General features: G+C 43.7%; 1 protein-coding gene across 3 annotated transcripts in view; it reads right to left on the reverse strand.

Moving 5' to 3' along the window:
- NPAT (nuclear protein, coactivator of histone transcription) overlaps positions 1-27,173 on the reverse strand; it is a 352,831-nt gene that overhangs the window by 36,867 nt on the left and 288,791 nt on the right. For all 3 annotated transcript variants that reach the window (XM_085621511.1, XM_085621512.1, XM_085621513.1), the window contains one exon: positions 25,637-26,777. In XM_085621511.1, the coding sequence (XP_085477637.1) occupies positions 25,637-26,777 (1,141 nt within the window). The remainder of the gene's footprint in view (positions 1-25,636; positions 26,778-27,173) is intronic.

Here is a 27,173-nt window from a genome sequence, read left to right on the forward strand (position 1 = left end):
TACTTTCCCTAGGACTGTCGTTTTGTCCAGAGAGCAATTTTGACTACTCACAAACAGGAGTAGACATCTATAAAGTCATTCGCAAGTTGAAATTGAAGAAGTTTCACCTCCTAAGAAAAACCAAAACGATGATACCAGCACCAGGAGAGGCTTCTCCTGTAAGTCCCAGCATTATGTTAGCATCAGATATTAACCCGATATGTAACCTACAGGCACTACAGAATGAAGAGTCTACACAAGATCTACCGGTATCCACACAGTCAATAATGGAACAACAACAAATAAATGTCTTTGAAACTATCAATACAGGATTTAAACGCAAATTGACTTTCCAACCGATTTTGACTAGGGATGCAATATATACATTTAATGAGCTGATTACATCACAAATAAAGAAATTTAATTATAAGACACAAGCAGTCCTTAAACATCAACATACACAGCAGCACAAATACCGCCAACTTATCAAAAAACTCCAAGATAATGACCAGATCGTCATAAGAAACTTCGATAAAGGAGGAACTATAGTGATATGGTCTAGAGCCCAAAATATCGAAGAAGCAATGGAGCAGTTAAATGATTGGAACTGCTACAAACTAAGCAACAAACAAATCACCAATGTTGTCAAAAATGATTTTTTTCTCGAAGCTCTTGGCCTGGAAAGGTGCAGGACTGCTGAATCAAGATGAATATAAGTTTTTAAAGACCGACCATCCGACAATGCCAGTCATATACAGATTTTTTGAAACACATCCATAATTGTCAGTGAAAGAGGACTACTTTCTAATGACATTAGATGTGTCAAATCTGTATACTAGTATACATCATAAGGATGGGGTTAGAGCTATGGAACACTTTTTGGGTACTAGAGCAATAGGTTTTTACCAACATAACAAAATGTTAACTAGTATGACGAAAATTTGCTTGAATAACAACTATTTCATGTTCCAACAACACGTATACCAGCAGGTCAGAGGGATGGGCAATGGGGCCCAGCTTTTCTCCAAGCTACGCTTGCCTCCACATGGGGTGGTGGGAGGAAATGTTCCTCAATACCACTTATACAAAGACACTTGAAGCTCATGTAATTAAATGGATAAGGTATATAGATCTTTTTATAATCTGGCAAGGCAGTAGGCAAAGTGCAGTAAAGTTTGTTACGAGTATTACAACAATATTAAGTCTGCTTTTTGGATGTGGAAGTCTTCATAGCTAATTACCGTCTAGAGACCAAACTACACCGCAAACCGACAGCTGGCAATACTATCCTGCATGCAACAAGCTTCCATCCTAAACATACCATATACAGTATTCCTTATGGCGAAATGCTTAGGATGAGAAGGATCTGTAGTAGCGAGGTAGAAATAATCAGCACACAGGCAGAAAGTAAAACACGATTTTTAGCCAAAGGATACCCTGAGAATACCATCAACACAGCCATTTTGAATACAAGGAAACTAAGTAGAACTGACCTGTTTAAAACATGACAGAAAGACTAAAATACCACAAACTAATCACTCAATGTCAGATGCAACGGACACAAGGCTAATCCTGATCTATAACAAACAGAGGAATGGCCTATGCAGCATAATTAGGAGTAACTGGCACATAGTGCTAAATGATCCTATTGTGGGTGACAAACTTCCAACAAATCCAACTATAACATTTAGGAAAGCACCATCCACGAATGACTTCCTAGTAAGTAGTAGTCCGAAAGTCACAACAAGTTCCAACTGGCTCTCTAAGGGGAAAGGTTTCATCAGATGTTCCACATGCCGCACGTGTAGGTTCGGCATAAACAAAACCTCCTATTCCATGCCTTTTAAAGAAAAAACAATCAAAATCCAGAAACTTCTCACATGTAAAACAGAATTTGCCATCTATGTGCAGGAATGCTCTTGTGAACTTCGTTATGTAGGCAGCACGAAACTACAGGTTCACAAGAGGATTCTCCAGCACGAGAGACATCACATATTCGGACCCTACATATCCGGTGGCCCGCCCATTTCAGAGAAGTCCACATCAACAATCTAGAACATTTAAAGTACTATGTGGTGGACTCAGTCCCACAAATGAGAAGAGGTGGTGATAGGGAGGCCATTCTAAGAAGACTAGAGACCAAATACATACTTGAGCTCGATACCAAAAACCCACAGGGGTTAAACACCAGTGAAGATCTCTGCACATGTTTATAATAGCTATCATGTATAAATTGATAGCAACCCCGTAATACTTCATATGCAAATTTGCACACTGTATATTAGGTAGATGCACTCTATCTTCCCTGTATACAACCTCTGTTTTTACTTTTAAACAATCTTAGAAATAGTAATTCACATTGGCACTTATAGGCGAGTTTGCACTTTATGGTACTCCGGGAGTAGGTGTATTGCACTTAAGCATACTATTCACTTTAGCAGACTAGACTGGCCCACAGGGGCTGTATTAGTAAAACATTGCAATTCTGGCAATTATACAAACCAAGTCGGTGAGCAGCTAACAAAGACAAAATAATGTTTAAAACACGGGAACCCAGAACAAATAAGTTTTGTAAATTGCATGTAGAAACTGTAAAATGCTTTTTATTCGGTTGTGTTTTAGGAGTATAGGGCTGTAATGAGCAACCGCTTACAACCTAGATATTTATTTATACAGAAATTGTATATACATTAAGTATGCTCATGGGTTATGAATTTAGCCAGAAACAAAAATGTGAAAATGCAAAAGTGCAAACATGCTGCTTTGGGCAATGAGATGAACGTACACGACGGAAGTCTGTCTTCTGTATTGTTTATGCGCGTCACTTTAAAATGAGGAGGGTTTGTAGACGCGTCATGTGATCAAGGCCTGCAAAGGCCGAAACGCGTCATGGCGGTGAACTGATTTTCAAATGAACAAAACTGCACCAAAAGAAGTGGAGTCCGTTCCTGTTTGTTCCACATGGTGACGGAACATCAAAAACAAGGCTGTGAAGTGATATATATATATATATATATCTACACACACACGTACATATACACACGTACACAAAAGCTTGCTCCCTAGGTCTATGCTCAAACGAAGGTAGTGCATTCCATTGGCGGAGCTACTGATCACGTCACATTCACCTCATCCACTGGTTGAGAAACACTCAGTTTGGGGGTAATAAAACACCTTGACAACACACCAGAGTGCGCATTTTTCTCAACCAATGGATGAGGTGACACACATATATATATATATATACACATATACATACATACACATATACACACACATAAATTCACCTCATCCATTGGTTGAGAAAAACCCCCTAAACCCCCCCAGCACGAGCTTGCCTCTTTATTGGCTCCCAACACTTCAAACCAATAAGTGTTGGCAGCCATCTTGTGCCTCGGCAGGCCGTTGGACCTATAATTCTTTTCACCTTGGGAAAAACATTAAGCAGAACCAGTTTGCTTGTTGTCAAACTCTTAAACAGTTGCTCTCAAGCATGAAACAGTGCCCGGTCTCTCCCAGGATTTACTCTGCAGCCCTTCCATGCTAATGGTGGCGCCGGGCTGCTTTACGGCCTCCTCAGCCTCTAGCGAAGACGGAGCGTCGCGCTCATCGGCGCCGGAGACCCGTGCCGCGACTGGGAAATAAATAATTCAGGCCGGCGAGAATGTCGGATGCGCGCAAGTGTGTGGCGAGCATCTAAAAGCTTGATTCGCAGCAGGTTTAACACCAGAAGAAACCCCGCTGCTTCAGCCCGAGCGGGGCCCAGGGGATTGTTTATCCGTGTCGGAGCGGAGCGGGCTAGCTCGGTCCGGCGGGGCTGCGAGGCGCGGAAGCCGGAAGGGTGAGAATTGGATAGGAGGCGGTTTCGTTTTCAGTGCAGATGGCTGAAAATGTACCCGCTGTGATGCAAGCCAGAATTCAAGGTAGAGACGTTGTAAACAGGGTGTCTGTTTCAACTTTCAAATAAAGTGGAAAAATAATAAAAGTGAGCAGTTTTAACTAGGTATGCAGCACACAAAGTAAACATTGTTTTTCGGTTTGCTTTTATCTCACTAAAACCTTTGCTCTCCTCACTGTTAAATGTAGAAGGGATGATGGACCAAATATATAATGGTACCTCTGCGCCTGTAGGCTTACTCTTTCGCATTGGTACGTAATTTTAAATTCACAAATATTTGAAGAATACTCCTGGAAATCTATGATAGGTGAAGATTGACATGGGTGCTCCTGGAAACGGGTTGTGAACTTCCACTGAGGAGAATGCAATGACAGTTTGACTTGCGTAATAGTGTATACATTACATGTAATTATGTGAAAATACACTTGCTTAAGTGCGCTCGGACTTTTACTTTTCATTTTTTTTCTCTACTGGCTAAATATTTTCTCGAGATAATACACTTTCCCCTCCACCCTAGACAAATTTGGGAGAGTTCCCTTCCCATCCCACCATTGAAACCAATACATTTCTGCGATTGACAGGTTTACACTTTTATTTCAAGGGTGGGAGTGCGTCATTGGGACGTTCATGAATCCCCTCAAATCTGGAGGTTTGTGTGTGTTCCCTAACTTTCATGGCATCGCCATTTTGCAATGACACTCCCCACAACCGGGATAACATATGCTCATGCGTACATTGCACCAACCCATCATGTTATTGCACATAAGTAATACCTTTACAAGTGCAAATGTATTCTTTATGATTTTCAAAAATAGCTCACAGAAGTTCATCTTTCACATGGCTTTTGTGAATTGCACCCAAAGAGTCAACGCTGCCTCATGGGCACTTCACAAGCTTCTGGGATATTTGGAAATACTTGGAAAGTTCCATTTGTACAGGTAAAAATGCGTTATTACCAAAGTTAAGGAAACCTTTGGTATGCTGTAGCCTTCTCCTTTCACAAAGTGCTGTAGCTGGTGACTATGTTCACAATAAAAAATCACTCACTTTACAGTCAGAGGAAGGAAAACAAAACACAGATCTCCGTGCTACAATGATAGGGAGCAGTGGGTCACAGGAAGTTGCCGATATTTGATAGTCTGTTCATGAAAACAGGACAAATGCTGTCAAATGATGCCGAAGGAAAACACCTCAAGGACCTCTTCATTGGTCAGTCTCCATCGGAACTGCCCCTACACCAATAGTTTAAGAGCCACAGATCAACCCTGAGAGCAAAAACTCCCACGAAGGACACCCTACAAAACGGACAATTCCAACTGAGCGCAACCTACTAAGAAGTGTGCTACACAGACTCCAAAATTAGTCTGGTCCCTCATAATTGGTCTTAAATGATATATAAATGTGTCTTCCATATAGGGTCGGACTGGGACAGAAATTAGGTCCGGGAACGATAATGAACGTGGCCCTCATTAGTAAATTAGAAAAGAAGCAGCCCTTGTTTGCAAATTTTGTGCAGTTTTGAACTTGTAAAGACAGGCGTATTAAGTGTTTTGCAAGGTAGCGGAGACTCCATGGATTTGTGCTTGCAGCAGGCAATCTTTGTGGTAATATCAGGGACATCAACAGTAACAAGCGATGGCGCGCAAACTTATCCTAAAATCCAACCCATGGGGCACGTAAACGGCTAGGACTGGGATCGGTGTTGTCCCGATATGGACTTTTGTGCTCCCCAAATGGAGCCTCAACCTCTGTCAAATTGATTAAGTTCAGTAGCAGTTGATAAACATTTTTATAAGAATGACAGACAAGGGTTGCTGTTTCAAATCTTTATATAAATGATTAATAGACAGTTTACATAGAACATGCCATAAGAAATTTTAGTAGCTAAGCATACACATCATGGCTACAGAGAACTCCTTACAGTTCTGTGTAAAAGTCGGCATAGATTTGCCTTCTAAGGGTGAGGGTTAAGGCATTCTATACACGTCCTATTAAAGGACTTCTAACAAAGACATTCATACATTCTACATGAGTACGTTGCAATCGGGATATGCACCAATAAGGAAAGAGCAAGAAGAAACCTTTTACTACAGAATACATTTGAAGTGTCTCTCATGGTAATAATATATTGAGTTTGCAGACATTCTCACAGTTTATTCAAGCATTCGGGGGCACGAGCTGGAATCCAACAAAGATAGCAGCTCGTCCCTAGCTCCCCTGAGTAAGTAGAGGGCCATCTGCCTATTCTAAAATAAACAAGATCTACATGGTTACCATGTGAAGGGGTCGGTGCGCTGAGGGTCTGAGGAGCTGTTTTCCTGATGCTCCAATTCGATGTCAGATTAAGTGGGCTTATCGCTGTCTTCCCTCCCATCTGAGTTATCGCAGAGCCGGAGCGCCAGAGGCCATTGAAGGCCATTGGGTTAGAGAGCATCTACTGCCATCATTTGCCCCAGAGCTGCAACTTTAATGAGTGTCAGAGATGGGGGTTTAATGGTAGGGGAAGCCAGGCATGTTGGGGACATCTCCCAATTTTCCTACAAATGGAAACTCAAAACACACATAAATACGTCCTCTTAGCCATGCACTCTTTTAAACATACAACATAGCTTGTAGACTAAACACATATGTCCGCACACCTTTGCATAGCATAAGCCAAACCGTATACATAGTGGCGCAGGCACAAGGAGCAGGGAGTCGTCCATTCTATATCACTTGATTCCAGCAGACGATATCCACTTACGTATTTATCCAGGGAATAGTGCTACAAGGACAGCACTTTAAATGGACCTGTACTGTTGGGTACCGAGTACGTGCCTTTCGCAGCGAAGGTGCAATACTTTTAATTGGAGAGTACTGTCACTTCTGAAAGACAAGTACGTACTTTGGTATAGGGTACCTGCACTTCTAATTTCCCATTTCAAGCACTACATAGGGATGTTTATGAGCCAGGCACCTGGCGAATTAGGGCAAAGCTAGTTAAGTACATAGAGGCAAAGTGTAGATTTGTAAGCTCGTATGGACACTAACACTAGTAAAACCTAAGAGTTAAAGGCTCTTTAATTGGAATATTGCCGTTGTTGCCATTAGCTCTTCTTAAAACGAGAGCGAGAAAGACTGGATGCTCCTTTGCTTATGCGTTTTGAGAAGGCTCAAATCAACATGTCCTGGTCGATTGCTGGTGGTTAGGCTGACTGCCCCCACTCTCTAGTTATGCCATTGCTCGCTAGTCAGAGCTTACAGGATCGCCTTCATTTACTATTGACCTGTAAGTCCTCCATTTGGGAGGGGCTCAAAGTAAATCAAGGAGACAAGTCACAAGGGTGTAGTCTCGCAACACATCTACCAGCTTCCCACGCTACTTGTTTGTGAAACAAACTAATAATGCCACCTCTTAAACACACTTTGAGTTTCATTGGTTTATAGGTAGTCCACAGTCATTCTCAGTGGGCCATTTTCCCAAAGCCAGTGGGGAGAGGTGGCAGCTGCCCAAACCCTTCTCTGGGCACCTCTGCTCTACATACAGATCCTACTGATACCCGGTTTGATGGCCATCGGGTCAGACTTGGTGTAGCTGCAGCAGCTAATCTACTGTGCCCTCAACATTGTACCTGTCAGAGTGTGGGAGTTTAATAGAGTAAATATGTCAGCTCATTAACAGACTAAGACCCAAATCACTTCAAAGCAAGTTTTCAAGGGGGACCAGTATCTTGATTCAGTTAGGCAATGCCAAGACCAGCCCAGGCCCTAACACTCGTTGTTGGTCGAGAGTTAAGGAATAGAAAGTGTTATTAGAAGAAGATTATCTTTTAAAAGTGGTTGTGGCCTTTTGTCATCCATAGTATTTTACAAAGGGCATTTATTGAGAATTCAACCCTTGCTTCAGCTGTGTCAACATTTGTTTCCATTATACTTTTGAAATGGCAGCTATTTTAAATGCAGCACACAGTTAGTGTATTTTTTTAACTAGAAATAAGGCTTCCTTTGCAAGGGCGGAGAACAGGCATGTCAAAGGCAGCTGTTTCACACAGACAGGAGGCAGAGGGTATCTTTCACTGAAAGGAGTGTGGGCTGGGGAGCACTGCCTCTGTGTAAGATTTACAAACTTTTATGACTGGATTTTAACCATGGACAAGCTTAGCATCAGATGCATTTTTTAGGGTGGGTTTTGCTGCAAATTTCACATCGCCCATGCATGTGGGGTTGGTATTGATAACTTCAGCATTAAGGATGAGTTAAATAAACTTTTATCTTTCTCTTTGAAAGCTCACACTTGGGTTTTTGGGCATTAGCCGCTGTCTCTTAGGTGTTCCAGGAAAGAACATGTTGTGTTCACACTTTTAGCTTACACCAGACTGTCGTCGCTTAAATTTGTTTCTGATTGTTGGTTGGGTCATCATCGCCTATTATTTTGTAAAGCTTTGGCTGCTGATGAGATTCCAAGGCTGCAGCATTTGTAGTGCAACAGCCCCGTGTATTTAGAACAACATTGTGTACCTAAGTGCTGGACACTGTTCCAGTTGGTAGTATATAAAAGTTAGATTTGCGGCTTGATGTACAAAATAAACATGCTGATGGTTCACTGCGGTGATGCCACAGTCTAAGAAGTGATATAATTGGCTCCTCCACCTTCTTCTCCTGCTTTCTTGTGGTCCAATAGCCATGAGGCAAATAGTGCATTGGCAGGCACTGATTCACTACCCAAGGTCTCCAGAAACCCTAGGAGAGCACTGGAATAGCACATCTACTGCTAGATCTGTCTTCTTCCTTGAGTCACCAGAGATCACAAGAAAATTGTGGAATGAAATCAGTCCGATGCTTTGCCTCGCTAAGGTGTTTACAGACCCGCATGATGAAGCAGGTTTCATATTGCCTGGCTGCAGGCCTGCCACAGCTACTGCCGAGCACCATGCTTGTACTCAACTCTCTTACAGAAACAGAGCGGAGTCAGTGGACTGTGTGACTGAATGGGAGGGAAGGCCAGAAATGGAGTGAGATCGGGGATCCTGAAGAAGTATTTTTTTTTTTATATCTATTTCTCATGGAAGGAATCACTAAAAGAGGCGGAGCCTGATGACTGGACCCCATGTGCCTTTCTATTCATTTAAGGCTGGGCTTGCAAGCTTTTTTCTGTTCCCGACTTAAGTTTAAATCATTTCTGAATTTTCCAGAGTAAGAGGCACTTTAAAAATAGATTTTGATAATAGGCCTTTTGTAGAGGTGGGAAGTAAGAGGGATAAATAGAGTGAACAAGAGTAGTGGGGAGTCGGCTGCTTTTGTGAGAACCACATATTTTGTCTCATCCTTGACTCCTTTCCCTTGCATAACATTTCTATAGGGTGAGCTTAGGAAAAGAGTGGAGAATTTAGGGGGCAAGTGCGCAAATTATAATTCTAGAACAGTAGTAATTAAAAAAGGGTGCTTTCAATCAAGATTTTGAGTTCCAACAAAGACAAGTCGAGCTTTGCTGTCATTTTTTACTAAAGGGACACCTGCTGTGTTTTACAAAACAGCATAATAAATAAGTCACTCGGAACATCGTGTGTAAAACAAATGTACCGTCCACATCTATCAATCTACAATTCTTTAAGGCATCATAACAGTAGCTGTCGCTAATTAAAATATTAAATTTTGTGCTTTTCACATTTTATTCAGTTCTTTTGTATCCATGTAATGAGTGTTTTCAGAATGATCTGATCCATGCTACAAAATATTGCGAGTGTTTGCTTTCCTCTCACACCACTGGGGTACTTACTATATTCTTTGTTATCATTTAATGTAAATAATGTCAGATCTTTGTGCTGCAAAAGGGAGCATGGGAGAGGGAAAAAAAGCTTTTTTAAAGAATGAATACAAACAGGACACTTTTGTATGGAATCCAGTCTGATGAAGCGTTTACCTCAGTCCTGAAAATTATGATCTACCTCTCCTGCTTAAGAACCTAGTGGGATTGGCCTAATAAACAAGCATTCATAATTTTAAACAGGGAATGCGTGTTTTTATAGTAGTTTGCAACATGACCTACATTTGTTCCAAGAAATGTTTTCCAGACGAGCAAGAATGTTAGCGGTTGAAAACACACATTTTGGACTGATTATGGAAGTAAGAAAGATTCAAGATTTATCTTTGACATGCAGAGACCGCCTGGTTAGAGTTCGAGGTTACTGTGTGTAACAGAGGCTCATGCAGCCATATCTAAAATCAGGTTGGTTTATTTGCGACCAGATTGTTGTTTCTCCATAATATAATCTGCTTGTAGTGCAGTATAGATCCAACATTCATGCTTCCTCACCCTATGTAACCTGGTATTTGTAAAGGGCAAACTAATCACCCCAAAGGGTCTTAAGGCGCTGGGGGCTGTCGGGGAGATTAAGCGAGCTATTGCCCAGAGTCACATGGTGCTAGGCGGAGCTGCCGCCGGTGAGCGAACCTTGAGCCCCTTGCTCCAGAGTCAGCCGCCCTGCCCGCTGCACCACACCTCTCCCACAAGCTCTACCTTTTTTTTAGGTCGCAGCTTACCAGATAGCATGGTTTGCGTTTACTAAAGACATCTTGGGAACTAGTTGGCCTAGGAATGCATTCCGCCTGTTGAGTACCATTTACTTTGTGGTTTGTAACTCACATTTTCTGGCTTTCTATTTGCTGGCTTTACTTGCTTTAGGCTCTCCAGGTTCAGTTCGCCCCTCCGGTTGCCTAAAGCATGTTTAACCCCTTGTGTGCCCATGACGTGCTGGACACGTCATGGAGCACAGTCGCGCTGTGCCCATGACGTGTCCAGCACGTCATGAGGCATTCCCTAGGGAATCCCTCTGGTGCGGGCACCAGAGGGATTCCCTTTCTGCCAAAATAGCCTCGGGAGCTGGGGAAGAGCTTCCCCAGCTCCCGAGGCCCCCCCTCCCTTTCACTGTAATGACGATAGGAGCGCATGGCGCGCCGACGTCATTACAGTGAAAGTGAAACTGAAATGAGCCAAGAGGCTCATTTCAGTTTCACTTTCTACGTGCTCAGGGGGCTATCTCAGCCCCCTGAGCACGTAGAAAGACGGGAGAGGTATCGTTGGAAAGGGGAGAATCTCCCCTTTCCAATGGTACCCCTCCCTAGTGGATCCACCCACTAGACACCAGGGAGGGGGGAGGGGGGAGGGGGGAGCGGCCCCTTGGGCAAGGTCCTTTGCTCCCCCCAGTTTTTTTTGGGCATTATTTAGTCTTTTTGTCCCCCCTGGGGGGCCAGATGGGGGCAGTAGCCCCCAATCTGCCCCACCGGGGGGGCAAAACGCCCACTAGACACCAGGGAAATTTATAAAAAATACACAATAGGGGTGGGGGCTGCCCAAAACGGGCAGGCCCATGCCCCCACCCCACCCTCCAATAATCACAGTGTTTCTGCCCCCCCCCTGGGGGGCAGATGGGGCATTGGCCCCCAATCTGCCCCCCCCCCCCGGGGGGCAAAAAGACCACTAGACACCAGGGAATTGTAAAAAAAAAAAAAGAAAATAGGGGTGGGGGCTGCCCAAAACGGGCAGGCCCATGCCCCCACCCCACCCCCCAATTATCACAGTCTTTCTGCCCCCCCCCCCTCCCCCGGGGGGCAGATGGGGCATTGGCCCCTGATCTGCCCCTTCGGGGGGGGAGGGGGGGAGCAGAAAGCCCACTAAACACCAGGGATTTTTTTTGCGCAATTGTTTTTAGGGTGTGGGCTGCCCGAAACGGGCACTCCAATGCCCCCACTCTCCCCCCACAAAAATGACAGTATTTCTGCCCCCCAGGAGGCAGATGGGAGCTGTAGCCCCCAATCTGGCCCCCCCTGGGGGCGCAGAATGCCCACTAGAAACCATGGATTTTTTTGTTTTATTAGTGTAGGGGTAGGGGCTCCCCAAAATGGGCATGACAATACCCCACCCCCAGAGAAATTCCAGTCTTTCTGCCCCCCCCCGGGAGGGCAGAAGGTGGCAGTGGCCCCTGATCTGCCCCCTGGGGGGGGCAGAAAGCCCAGTAGGCGCCAGCGAGTACGCAGGCTTTTTTTATGTGTGGGGGCTGCCCAAAATGGACATACCAATGCCCCAACCCCCACAAAAAATAGCCACAGTCTTTCTGCCCCTTTAGGGGCATATCAGGATGAAACCCCCTTCCCCGATTCCCGCCCAGGGCGGCAAAAAGCCCCCTGGGCTCCGATTTCTTTTTAGCAATGTGCATACCTGTGGATTTTGGGGCCTAGCGCAGTTGGCACGTAGGCAAACCTAGCAAACCTATACATTCTTTAAAACTAGACACCGAGGGGAATCCTGGATGGGGTGACTTCACTGGCTCTCACCAGGTTCTGTTACCCAGAATCCATTGCAAACCTAAAAATGTGTTCAAAATAACACATTTTCCTCACATTTCTTTGTTGGAAAGTTCTGGAATCTGCGTGTGTTCACAAAATTCCACCCACCCTGCGTTCCCCAAAGTCTTCAGAGAAACATGGTACCTCACTTGCGTGGGTAGGCCTAGTGCCCGCGTCAGGCAAGGGCCCAAAACCTATTGAGGAGACATCAAAATTACCTATCACAAAACAACCTGGTTTTGCAAAGGAGGTCCTATGAGTTTTTGGCCCCGGGCTTGGCGGCCACCTAGGGAAACCTACCAAACCCACACATTTCTGAAAACTAGACACCTGGGGGATTCCAGGGGGTATGGCTTGCGTGGATCCCCCAACGTTTCCTTACCCAGAATGCCCTGCAAACCTCAAATTTAGCTGAAAAAAATCACCTTTTTCACACATTTTTGTGAGGGAAAGTTGTGGCATCACCGGGCTGACACAAATTTCCTACCACCCAGCGTTCCCCCGGGTCTCCCGATAAAAACGGTGCCTCACTTGTGTGGGAGGCCCAAGTACCCGCGACAGGCAAGGGCCCACAACGTATTGAGGTGACATGAAAATTGCCTACCTCAAAACGACCTGGTTTTGCAAGGGGGGGGGGTCACCTGGGTTTTTGGCCCGGTGCTCGGCGGCCACCTAGGGGAACCTACCAAACCCACACATTTCTTAAAACTAGACACCCGGGGGATTCCAGGGAGGTATGGTTTGCGAGGATCCCCCAACGATTCCTTACCCAGAATGCCCTGCAAACCTCAAATTTAGCTGAAAAAAATCACCTTTTTCACACATTTTTTGTCTGGAAAAGTTGTGGCATCACCGGGCTGACACAAATTTCCTACCACCCAGCGATCCCCCGGGTCTCCCGATAAAAACGGTGCCTCACTCGTGTGGGAGGCCCAAGTACCCGCGACAGGCAAGGGCCCACAACGTATTGAAGCTACATGAAATTTGCCTACCTCAAAGCGACCTGGTTTTGCAAGGGGGGTCACCTGGGTTTTTGGCCCGGTGCTCGGCGGCCACCTAGGGGAACCTACCAAACCCACACATTTCTGAAAACTAGACACCTAAGGGATTCCAGGGAGGTATGGTTTGCGTGGATCCCCCAACGTTTCCTTACCCAGAATGCCCTGCAAACCTCAAATTTAGCTGAAAAAAAATCACCTTTTTCACACATTTTTGTGTGGGAAAGTTGTGGCATCACCGGGCTGACACAAATTTCCTACCACCCAGCGTTCCCCCGGGTCTACTGATAAAAACAGTGCCTCACTCGTGTGGGAGGCCGAAGTACTCGCGACAGGCAAGGGTCCAAAACGTAGTGCGCCTCAACAGGCAAGGGTCCTAAACGTAGTGCGCCTCACTACGTTTTGGGCCCTTGCCTGTCGCGGGTACTTGGGCCTCCCACAGGAGTGAGGGACCGGTTTCATCGGGAGACACGGGGGAACGCTGGGTGATAGGAAATTTGTGTCAGCCGGTGATGCCTCATCTTTCCCACACAAATATGTGTGAAAAAGGTAATTTTTCAGCTAAATTTGAGGTTTGCAGGGCATTCTGGGTAAGGAAACGTTGGGGGATCCACGCAAGCCATACCTCCCTGGAATCCCCCGGGTGTCTAGTTTTCAGAAATGTGTGGGTTTGGTAGGTTCCCCTAGGTGGCCGCCGAGCACCGGGCCGAAAACCCAAGTGACCCCCCCTTGCAAAACCAGGTGGTTTTGAGGTAGGCAATTTTGATGTCGTCTCACTGCGTTTTGGGCCCTTGCCTGTCGCAGGTACTTGGGCCTCCCACACAAGTGAGGCACCATTTTTACCGGGAGTCCTGGGGGGACGCTGGGTGGTGGGAAATTTGAGTGAGCCCGGTGATGCCACAACTTTCCCACACAAAAATGTGTGAAAAATGTGATTTTTTCAGCTAAAATTGAGGTTTGCAGGGGATTCTGGGTAAGGAAACGTTGGGGGATCCACGCAAGCCATGCCTCCCTGGAAGCACACGGGTGTCTAGTTTTCAAAAATGTATAGGTTTGCTAGGTTTCCCAAGGTGCCCGCAGAGCTAGGGTTCAAAAACTACAGCTAGACATTTTGCCAAAAAAGGGTCATTTTTCACTGCGAAATTGAGGTGTGACCACGTTGCGTTTTGCGCCGTTTCCTGTCGCGGGCACTAGGCCGACCCACACAAGTGAGGTACTGTTTTTCTCGTAAGACTTTGGGGAACGCGGGGTGGGTGGAAATTTGTGGATCCACGCAGATTTCGGAACTTTCCACCACAGAAATGTGGGGAAAATGTGTTTTTTTGGTCAATTGTTTATGTTTGCAAGGGATTCTGGGTAACAGACCCTGGTGGGAGGCAGTCAAGTCACCCCATCCTGGATTCCCCTGGGTGTCTAGTTTTAAAAAATGTATAGGTTTGCTAGGTTTCCCAGGGTGCCCGCAGAGCTAGGGATCAAAAACTACAGCTAGACATTTTGCCAAAAAAGGGTCATTTTTCACTGCGAAATTGAGGTGTGACCACGTTGCGTTTTGCGCCGTTTCCTGTCGCGGGCACTAGGCCGACCCACACAAGTGAGGTACCATTTTTATCGGGAGACTTAGGGTAATTCAGATTTGTAAAGGAACTGTTATTATCTATTGACTTTCGATGCATTTCTGCCTTCCAAATGAATGATATTGTGTAAAAAAGAAGTCATTCTAAAAAATGACTGATAATTCTCATGCTAGTATGAGTATTCCCAATTTCAGAAATGTGCAAATATCTACTGTTTCTAAACTCTATATTTTGTTCCCATTTCAGAAATACATAGGAGTCTTTCATACCGATTTTTCCATGTACACATTTTTACAGAATAATTACTATATACCCGGTACATAATAAAAAACCATTGCAAGTTGCTGCTCAGTTTTTGGCTCTGGGTTCGTCGGGTTCTTGGTGAACCTACAAGTCCTATATATCCCCACAACCAGTAATGTCCAGCGGATGTAATGGTATATTGCTTTCAAAGAGCTGTCATAATTAGAAGAAGTTACAGGTGAAAACGTTGACACAAAAGGCTGTTTTTTTAAACTAATTTTCAATTTATCCTATATTTAACTGTTTCTATAAAAAAACCTTGATGGGTCTACACAAATGACCCCTTGCTGAATTCAGAATTTTGTCTTCTTCTCGAAAATGCATAGCATTCCAGGATCCATTATTGCTTTTCTACCCATTTCTGCCATTAACTGGAACGAGGTCAAAAGCACAAAAAATAGCAAGATTAGGCTATGTCCCAGAAAAATGCCAAAACTGTGTAAAAAATGTTGGGTTTCTGACAAAAGTCTGGTATCCCCGAAAAGCTGGGAAAATGGTGATTTCAACCCCACAAACCCTTTTTTGATAACATTTGCAGGGAAAAACCCAGATGCTTTCATTTGCAGCCCGTTTTTCCCATTTTTCCGAAAAAAAAAAAAACTTTTGCTGTATTTTGGCTCATTTCTGTAACCCCTCTAGGAGAATCCTCAAACCCTGAGTACCTTTAGAATCCCCATGATGTTGGAAGAAAAGGCCGCACATTTGGCGTGGATACCTTATGTGGTCAAAAAGTTACAGGGGCCTCAGCGTGCACTACCCCAAATAGCCAAAAAAGGGCGTGGCACAGGAGGGGAAAAGGCCTGGCAGCGAAGGGGTTAATGTATTCTTTTACAAACTCCCTTTCTGTAAACAGGCCTTTAAATCTAGTTCTTATGTTGGCACATTTGTTGTGCATTCAAAGACCGAGGTCAAATTTCAGGTGCTGTCTTCTAGTGCTCGTTTACTTTTCTTTCTCTGACTTCAAAGTGAGAGGATTTATTTGACCATCTTGCTGGTTACTGAGGTAGGAAAGTTTTTTTTCTAGCACACAACACCATTCAAATGAACTGTAATTATTTCAGAATATATCAGAATTAGGAACACAGATGAAGCACATATTTTGTTATTTCTGAAGTGTGTTGGAAACAAATACTTTAATATGATCAAAACAAATCTTTAACTAGGTGATGCAATTTCAATGCATTTTCGTTTGTGCACTGTATAGTTTTATTAGTAAAACTGTATGTCTGTGCAAATGTAATGGTCATTTCAATTGAAGATGTTTTGTCTGTAATGGCAGTGCGCTACCAGACCATGCATACTCCGCTCTACGCCACTCCACTGCAATCTACACCACTCCACACCACTGCACTCCACTCCACTCTGCACCACTCCACGCTACTCTACCCTGTACCACTCTACGTTAAGCCAATGTACTCTTCGCCACTCTACACCATTGCACTCTCCGCCACTGCACTCTACACCATTCCAGTCTAGGCCACACCAATCTACTCTGCACAACTCCACTCTATACCAGTCTGCAACACTGCATGCTAAGTCACTGCACTCTACGCCAGTACACTTTCCTCTGTAACACTTAACTCTATGCCCCTGCACTCTATACCAATACACTGTACGCCACTCTAATGTACTCTGCACCACTATACCCTATGCTGCTGCACTCTACACCCCTTTACTCTATGCCATTACACTCTATGCCACTCTACACAACTGTACTCTACCCTGCACCACTTCAATCTACGCCACTTGTTTCTACTCTGAAACAATCTACTCTACGCCACTGCATTCCACGCCACTCTACTCTACTCTACTCTGCGCCACTCCAGTCTATGCCACTGCACTCTACACCACTCTACTCTTAACAACTGCACTCTACGCCAATGAACTCTACACAACTGTACTGTGTCATGGCACTTTATGCCACTGCACTCTACTCTATATCACTGTACTGTACACCACTGCACTCTACACCACTGCCCTCTGCACCGCTCAACTCCACACCACTCTACACTACTCTCCTCTGCGCCACTCCACTCTACTATGCAACACTCGAATCTACGCCACTGCACTCTACTCTATTTCATTGTACTCTGCACCACTGCTCTCCACGCCACTCTACACCGCTGCACTCTGACACACTACTCTGTGCCACTGCTCTATGCCACTCCACTCTACTCTGCGCCACTCCACTCTGCACCACTCTACGCTACGCCACTCTCCTCTGCGCCACTCCACTCTACTGTGCAACACTCTACTATACAAACCTCAAATCTATGCCACTGCATTCTACGATGCTTCCTAAAATGAAAATGATGGAACCATATTTAACATTAAAAAAAATGCTTCACGTCCAAAGGTTCATGGCTTGGCAATTGCAGTATGTCCTTTTCTTCTACTTTTATGAAATGTGAAACTGATGCTGAAAAATAAGGACCACTTTTCCCCCCATTGGCATAGTCTGGTTATTTCCCTCCACGGTGAAGGAAAGGGAGTTGCATGACATGTGAGGGCAGGGTCTTTCATAAAATGCAAAAGCTCCACCTTTTTGCTTTTCATGCGCATTTCTGAGAGCACGTTGCAAAAAAGCGGTTAAGTGCATTACAGGCATTTGCACGAGTGCAAATTCGAGTTGTCTGCAGGCACAACTATCTGACGTGGTCTTACGTAAAATACAGGTGATCAGAGTAGTCTAGGCAAGTTACAGTGGGGGCACGAAAACATGAGGAGCGCTAGCACCCACCAACATCTTGAGCTACAGCTCTAAGAGTTGCCAAAGTAAATTGTGCAAAAACACACAGGTCTATTGTGATCGAGTTACAGGATGGTCAAAGAAAACACCTTCATATGGCACGTAAGGCTCTGGTCTGTAAAGAACCCTGGACCCAGATGCAAACAGTGTTCGGTTGTCACAGAACCTGGATTCAATGCAAGCTGTGGCACCTCATAAAATACCACTTAATCGTAGACTTCTTTTTAATCCTCCTTTTCTTTTTATTGCTCGGGCTTCAACAACATTATTCGTCCAATTAATTCTTTGGTTTTTTTCCTTTCATAAATATATAAGCTCACTTGGCAGTCTGAACAGTCCTTTTTGGTTTAGCTGCTCCCTGAATTGAAAGAGTGTAGTTTGCAAATGTCGTGTCCTTAGGGGCTGTGGCTGGGAAAACCATGTCTTGTTTTAGCATTTTCAAAATATGAACTCCCAGAGCTTCAGTCCTACTTGCCACGACGTACAGTTAATTGCTATATTGGATTTCCTGAGAATGTTTCTGCATTTTTTTTATTTTTATTTAATCATGACAGTGAGTTCTGGCACTTGTGTGACATGACTTTGGCACGACATTGTAGTTACAGTGAACGTAGCCCTGTTTTCATGTTAATTGGCTTAGCGTGGCTGTACATATTGGAGCTCAATTTGGAGAAGTGTGTGTGTGTGTATATGTGTATTACCTACTGGCGGTCGCCAGTAGACAGTTATAATTAGGACCTAGTTTCCACAGGAAAAGCTCTGGCGATTGTAGCAGTGAATGTATTAATGTCTGGGACATTGCATGAGTACATGTGTACTTACAAATTCACCATGCACTCTCCTTGCAGCACTCTAATCATCCAGTTACTACCCATGTACTCATGCAATGGCCCAGGCACTAACTCGTGCAGTGCTACAATCCCAAGAGCACTACCCATGCAGTCCAGCAATCCCCCGGTCACTCCCTGTGCACTCTTCATGCAATGGCCTAGGCACTAATACATTCACTGCTACAATTCCCAGAGCAGTACCTATGCACTCCAGCATTCCCCTTGTCACTCCATGAGCACTCTTCTAATCACCCTGTCAGCACCGTATACTTATCCAATCATTGTGCCAATACCCAAGCACTTATAAATTCACCATGTAGTATCTTTGCAGCACTCTAACCATCCAGTCACTACTCATGCAATGACCCAGGCATTAACTCATGGCAAATACAGAAGAGTATTCGAAGTGTCTTTTAGCATAGCACTGGCTCTAGGCCTGGTAAGTCAGTCAGTTACCACCTGTACCCGTCAGCAAAATGTTGGGGGCACAGGAGGACTCTGTTCCTCTGTTGGTTCTTTCTGCACATCTCTTGCTTCTTCCTGCACTCTTCTTCGTCTTTCTGGGCTTCGGTTGCCTCTTTTTGCATTTGTCTTGCTTCTTTCTGCGCTTTTCTTCCTCTTTCTTCACATGTCCTACACCTTTGTAGGCATATTTAGAAATGAGCATTTAAAAAACCTTTGAAATTCACTGAAAAAAACATAGGTTTCTGAGATGTTCTAGTTCGCATTTAAAAAACCTTGGAAAGTCACTGAAAAAAACCCACAGGTTTTAGGGACGTTACAGTTAGTTGGACATTTCACTCATACAAAACCAGAGAAATTCATCCGTTATAGTTAGTTCAGCTAACTATAACTCGCGCCCCCGCAATGCACTGCTGATGACGTCACATATTACATTATTCATGACATGGTCAGTGAAATCACCGATGACATCTCAAATGACATCACTGATGACATCATCCACATGATAATCTGATGCACCTCCTCATACCCTAATATAACCTTTGATACACCCACTCTAAAATACAGACTACCATTTCTGAAACCCTAGACACACCAATACCAGTTAGTACATACCCACTCACTAATTCCTAGGTCTACACACACATCCACTCATTCACCCATACAGTCACTCATACATGCAGTCAACCATCAATACGGCATTATAATATGCATTAACATATCTATACAGCCACTCACACACTGCCACTCACCCATAGTTACTCACACACCTAGTCAGTCATAAAAACAATCAATCACACTCCCATTTACTCACCTATACAGTTATACACACACCACCTCACTTATTCAAACATATACTAACACTTACTTACACTCTTCTACAATAACTAATACAAGCACACACTGATCCATACAGCCACTCTCACAATCACCCACTCTCACACATAGTAACTCTCCAACACTCACAAATACTGCCTTTCACATTTGCAGTTACTCACACATGTACCACTGAGGCATCCATGCACTCACCAACACACCCATACACACACTCACCCACCCACCCATTCAGCCCTTCACAGATGCACTCTTGAACCCATACACCCAGTGATTCATCCACTCACACATCTATGCAGAGTCACACCCACCCACACAGACACTCAGGCACCCATACAGATACTCAGACAACCAATCAATAACCCACATAGGTCCTCATTTAGCTACTCACCAACCCATGCAACCGCTTACAGACCAACTGACAAACTAAACTGTGTGAATGTCTGTGTCAGTCACTAACTCATGCATTCAGTAAGACACATTTAATCACTCACTTATACAGTCAGTCACGCACCTACTAAATCATCCATCCAGACACTTATACACCCACTCATTCTTCAATACACCTTGGCATGTATATAAAATATATTTAAACTTTATAGAAACACACAGTCACTGGATGATGTCATCAGTGATGATATCTCAAATTACATAACTGATGACATCAGTGATGTCACTGACCATGTAATTAATGATGTAATATTTGACGTCATCAGCAGTGCATTGCGGGGCGCGAGTTATAGTTAGCTGAACTAACTAGAACGGCCGAATTTCTCTGGTTTTGTATGAGTGAAATGTCCAACTAACTATAACGTTCCTAAAACCTGTGGTTTTTCAGTGAATATATATTTTCACTGAAAAAAACAAAGGTTTCCGGCACATTATAGTTAGAAATTAGCATTTAATAAACCTTAGAAAATCACTGAAAAAAACATAGTTTTTAGGGTAAGTTATAGTTAGTTGGACATTTCACTTGTACAAAACCAGAGAAATTCCCCCGTTATAGTTAGTCCAGCTAACTATAACTCGCGCCCCCACAATGCACTGCTGATGACGTCACATATTACATCACTCATGACATGGTCAGTGACATCAATGACATCATCCAGTGACTGTGTGTTTCTGTAAAGTTTAAATACGTTTAATATATAAAGGGAAAGGCGTATTGGAGAATGAGTGGGTGTATAAGTGTCTGAATGGATGATTTAGTAGGTGCGTGACTGACTCTATAAGTGAGTGATTAAACGTATCTTACTGCATGCATGGGTTAGTGACTAAACTGTGTGAATGTCTGTATCCGTCTGTCTGTTGGTGTGTAAGCAGCTGCATGGGTTTGTGAATAGCTACATGAGAGTCTATATGGGTTACGGATTGGTTGTCTGAGTATCTGTATGGGTACCTGAGTGTTTGTGTGGGTGGGGTGTGTGTGACTGTGCATAGACATGTGAGTGGGTGATTCACTGGGTGCAGGATTTCAAGAGTGCACCTGTGATGGACTGTATGGGTGGGTGAGTGTGTGTATGGGTGTGTTAGTGAGTGAATGTTTATCTCAGTGGTACATGTGTGAGTAACTACATATGTGAAAGGCAGTATATATGTGTATTGGAGTATATAAATGGCTATAAGTGAGTGTGTGATTGTGAGACTGGCTGTATGGATGAGTGTGTACTTGTATCAGTGATTGTATTAGAGCATAAGAATGTGCTAGTATTTGTACGAGTAAGTGAGCTGGTGTGTGTATAACTGTATAGGTGAGTAAATGGCAGTGTGATTAATTATTTGCATGACTGACTTGGTGTGTGAATACCTCTATGGATGAGTTGCGGTGTGTGAGTGTCTATATAGGTGTATGAGTGCATATGATAGTCCTGTACTGAGTGACCAGAAGTATGAGTGACTGTACGCGTGAATGAGTAGATGTGTGTGTAAACCTAAGAATCAGTGAGTGGGTATGTAGTTATTGGTGTTAGAGTGTCTATGGTTTTGAGAATGGCAGTCTGTAATTTAGAGTGGGTGTATCAAAGGTTATATTAGGGTGTGAGAGGATGCATCAAATTATCACAAATTATCACATGGATGAGGTCACTTACCATGTCATGAGTGATGTAATATGCGACGTCATCAACAGTGCATTGCAAGGGCGCGAGTTATAGTTAGCTGAACTAACTATAAAGCGGGAATTTCTCTGGTTTAGTACAAGTGAAATGTCCAACTAACTATAACTTACCCTAAAACCTATGGTTTTTTTCTGTGAATTTCCAAGCTTTTTTAAATGCTAATTTCTAACTATAACGTGCTTGAAACCTATGTTTTTTTTTGTGAATTTCAAAGGTTTTTTAAATGCTAATTTCTAATAATAACATGCCTGTAACCCCAGGTGGGTTGGATCTGTATTCAGTCTGAGGGTATCCTGGGACTTACATACATAATGGACTGTAGCGATATACTTGCATTTCGCTTAACACAGAAGAGACAAAGTTATGCTTTAAACTTAAACCGAATTTCATCTCTACCTACTACAGGAAATACTTGATACTTTGGTTATGTGGCAGAAACGTTCATTCCTACAAGTCCCAGGATACCCTCAGACTGAATACAGATCCAACCCACCTGGGGGCAGTCAACTACTACTTAACAGGGGCTTGCCGAGATGACGTTATCACCGCCTCCAACCAGCCGGTCCGTGAACAAGAAGCAGGAGCTTTGAAACGCGTTGGACCTTTTTTGCATAAATTGAAATGAAACCCGGTTTGCGATGAAATAAAGGACCTTCTTGAAAGCTATGGGGGCCCGCTTTTGTCTCTTGAGTGCATCTCCGAGCATGTGGCAAATTTTTTGGTAATATATATATATATATATATATCTGTTGTTGTGGATGTTAATGGAGGAGCCTGACCCACTCGCGCACCAACCTACAAAAGGATATGCTAATCAGCGAAAAAGTGATGCGTGAGGAAGGGATTTGTTACAGGCTGACGTCCTGTTACAATCGTGCTGCAGTCTGAGATTCCTTCTGGCCGTATGCAGTAATAAGAACAATATTATGGCATTCCATCTACTCACCTGACTGTCATCATACGGTATTCCATGTCTAACATCAGTGCATGTGCCAAAAATAACTTTCCAAATGGTGTTTAATGCGAGGACTTCCAGTTCGTATGTTCGCATAATGCACATTGCACTATGGGATTTGCAGTTTTCCAAACTCAGTCACGTGATTAAAACCTTTTAAACAACTTCTGAGCTTACGCCTGCGTCTTCTTCCACCTGTGAGCAAGGCTATTTAAGCCGAAACATTAGGAAATGGAAGCTGGCGCTGCTCGACCGAGCAAGGTATTTTAACTGCAGTAGTGGGCTTCAATATGTTTGTTTCTGCACAGTGAGTGTAATTGATGGGCTGCTCCGTGCCCATTCCTTTGAAGCCGCCCTGTAGGGTCTGGGGCTCCAGAACGAGAGACTTTGTTGTGGATGTTAATTGAGGAGCCTGACCCACTCACGCACCAACCTACAAAAGGATATGCTAATCAGCGAAAAAGTGATGCGTGAGGAAGGGATTTGTTACAGGCTGACGTCCTGTTACAATCGTGCTGCAGTCTGAGATTCCTTCTGGCCGTATGCAGTAATAAGAACAATATTATGGCATTCCATCTACTCACCTGACTGTCATCATACGGTATTCCATGTCTAACATCAGTGCATGTGCCAAAAATAACTTTCCAAATGGTGTTTAATGCGAGGACTTCCAGTTCGTATGTTCGCAGAATGCACATTGCACTATGGGATTTGCAGTTTTCCAAACTCAGTCACGTGATTAAAACCTTTTAAACAACTTCTGAGCTTACGCCTGCGTCTTCTTCCACCTGTGAGCAAGGCTATTTAAGCCGAAACGTTAGGAAATGGAAGCTGGCGCTGCTCGACCGAGCAAGGTATTTTAACTGCAGTAGTGGGCTTCAATATGTTTGTTTCTGCACAGTGAGTGTAATTGATGGGCTGCTCCGTGCCCATTCCTTTGAAGCCGCCCTGTAGGGTCTGGGGCTCCAGAACGAGAGACTTTGTTGTGGATAGATATATATATATATATATATATATATATATATTTTCCACTTAAAAAAGAATGGTTAATTGTAGGTGCTGGAATGAAACACTAATGTTAAAAAACACAAAATACACTCAAATATACCAGTTACAGCTTAGTGAACTAACTAGAACGTGCACCTCATCATACACTGCTTAGGACCTCACACATTATATCACTTATGAAATATTAAATTACATCATTGATGACATCACTGGTTGTATTTAAATACCATTATTGAAATTACTAATCAAATTAACCAATGATTTCCACACTGTGTTATAGGATTTGTGAACAAGTTCAATCGATGGCTGGACTCATACGCTTGTCTGTAAGCGTTCATAAGATGCAAACGCAATTAGGTATTTGATATGTCAAACATTTCTTATAGATGTCATATTGTTTTACTTGTATTCACTCAAAGGATGAGTGTAGTGGGGGTATATCACTTGCGGAGAGCTGGTCCCAGGACATCATTTAACAACAGACCCTTTGATCAACCTTTGCTGTGAAGGGTGAAGGCTGAGGAAGCAGAGTGTTTGGTTGTCATGGAGGGGTTGGCACTGGTCCTAACCTTAGGGGAAGCCCACTGCTCAACCCCTTTTGTAAGTTGGATGCAGGGTATGGTATGACACCAAGCCTTGCAGAGAACCTCCACTGTGTATGCCCCACTTTGTGCATGGTGGGGGTTAGCAGCTTGTGGAGGGTTGGGGCCAAATCCTGGCCAAAAGGCTAAGCTCTATGTCAAACCTTTCTAATGCATGGCTGGAGACCTTGTGCAGTGGAGGCCTGATGCTTACAGAGGGTTGGGTGCAGGCCCTTGCCAGAGCCCAGTCACTGAGTTCAAGTCCTAAATGCAGATTAGATGCAGGATATGGCTGGAGGCAATAATTGAGATGTTATGAGTGATGTCATTGATGATGCTATTTGAGATATCAGGAGCGATGCAATATGTGACATCATAAGAAGTGCAACATGGGGGTGCAAGTTATAGTTAGTTCACTAACATTAAACTGGTATTTTTCACTGGCGTTTAACCTTAGCTCTTGACTAATTTCAACACCCAACTATAATGTCACTTCAATCACTGGGTTATTTCAGTAAATGTCTGTTTTTTTTTTTTTTTAACAAACGTAAAGGTCTTGGCACTTTTTCCTCTATTTGAAAATTAGAGAGCTGTTAAGCGAAAGGAGAAGAGTAGACTAAGTAAACCGACGTAGAAAGGGGATGTTGTACTTTTGCAGACATCCTAACTATTTCTAGCGCTTTCAAAAAACATTATGCCTCAAATTACTAAAATCCCACATCTCCCCTCACATTTGAAACCCACTGGTTTCATCCTTGCATTAACATATCAATGTTCATTTACTTCAACCTGCTCCTCAATGAAGGAATTAAATTCAACAGCTCCTCTTCCAATAAAATGGCATTCAGGAGTGCCTCACATTCTTCTCGAATACAAAATTTTAATGCACTTGTTGTTCATTAGACATCTGAGATGGCGCTGCAGTTGATTACTAGCGAGTTAGCTAATAGACCAAAACAAAACATGAGCAATAATGCAAGAGTATTTCACAATCTAGCCTTTAGTCTGTAGCATTCCCACACTCACCTTTATTTTCTTCTTTTTCAGTGGTGTTGGTGGGCTGTGTGTGTCTTTTTTACTCAGTCTTGTTTGTCTTTCACATTCCTCAGTCTCTTCTAGTTTTCTTTTCTTAGTTGTGCTCCTTGACTTAATTTGCTGTGTGTTGTCTTTCAGAGGAGTGGCACCACCAGTGTTGGCAATAGAAGCTCGTGACAGGATCATCAGGGTATGTGCAGCCATGCTGACACTGTTCTCACTACCTGCTTCACTAGCTGGGCTGCAGCCTTGTAGCTCTGGTGTAGCAGGGAGAAACAAGGCTCTAGGTGTCCCCATCATTTCCTCAGAGGAATTCTTACATGTTGGTGTCCTTACACTGTCCAATATACCCACCCCGGAGTTAGGAGTCCGGGGAAGGGGTAAATCCCCAGAATCTGCTTGCCTGGGGGCCGGGCTACGCATCTGAAAGTCATGCAGCATTTCTCCAGCCTGTTTACTCAGTGGACTGATTAGGTGAGATTTTCCTACATCCTTCCGTGGATCAAGTGGACTTTTTCTGAGAATGTTGGGAAGAATTCCTTTTCGACTCATTTCTTTCACCAACGGCACAGTTTTGTCATAAAATGTATTGTGCTCCTGGCCGGCTGTTTGTTTTGGGGCTTCTTGCTTCTGTTGCTTCTGTTGCTGCTCTTTACTCCCTTTCAATTTATTTTCTTTATTTGCAGAGGTGTTATCATGGATATCTAATGGTAATCCTGACTGAGCAACTCTCTGGCTAGTGTCTGCATCTTTCACACTGGAAGAACTAGCCGCACGAGAGCCAGTCACACCAGACTGCGAGCCACTGCTCCCAACCACAGGAGCATTGCTATCCGCTTTATTACTGTCAGTTGATTGCATGATTTTAATGTATTGTGATGCTCCAACTGCAGCCTGCAGAGTATGCAACAAACTATCCGAACGTTCTTTATTTGGTGGCGTGGTGGGAGGTTTCGACACTTGGCCACTTGCCTTCTCAAGAGCAGAAGTACCCTCCTCAAAGCACAACACTCGTCTGTGACTTCCAGTCACTTTTGTATTCGAATTTTGAGCACTGGGCGGTGCAAGAAGAGAATTATCATCTGGTTTTATTTGTTCGTCTGAGGGCAGAACAGTGTCAGAAGTTTCAGACCTACAAAAAAAAAAAAAAATCCAGTAAACTTTATCATCAACCTGAAAAGGACTTGACTGAGAAGTGAACATGCTACTCGGAGGAAAGTAGTGCTTAGCTCTCTAAAGATACAAACTCACATGCTGATACAATTCTTTTGGTAAGACATAAAAATCTTGAAACTCACCTGAAATGTCACATGCTGTTGGTTGCAGAAACAGATCAGTGAAAAAAGATGTGATAACAATAGATGATAAATTAAGGCTTGTGCTATCCTTAGAGCATCCTTAAATGTATACAGTCATGTTTCTTATATATAACTAGCGACAACAGATAATGATGCTTGCTATGGAACATCATCCACCAGCATATTACACAGAGGACCACTTAGATTTTAGAGGCAACAGAAACCTCAAT

This window comes from Triturus cristatus, chromosome 8, assembly GCF_964204655.1.
Source record: "Triturus cristatus chromosome 8, aTriCri1.1, whole genome shotgun sequence".
NCBI lineage: Eukaryota > Metazoa > Chordata > Amphibia > Caudata > Salamandridae > Triturus > Triturus cristatus.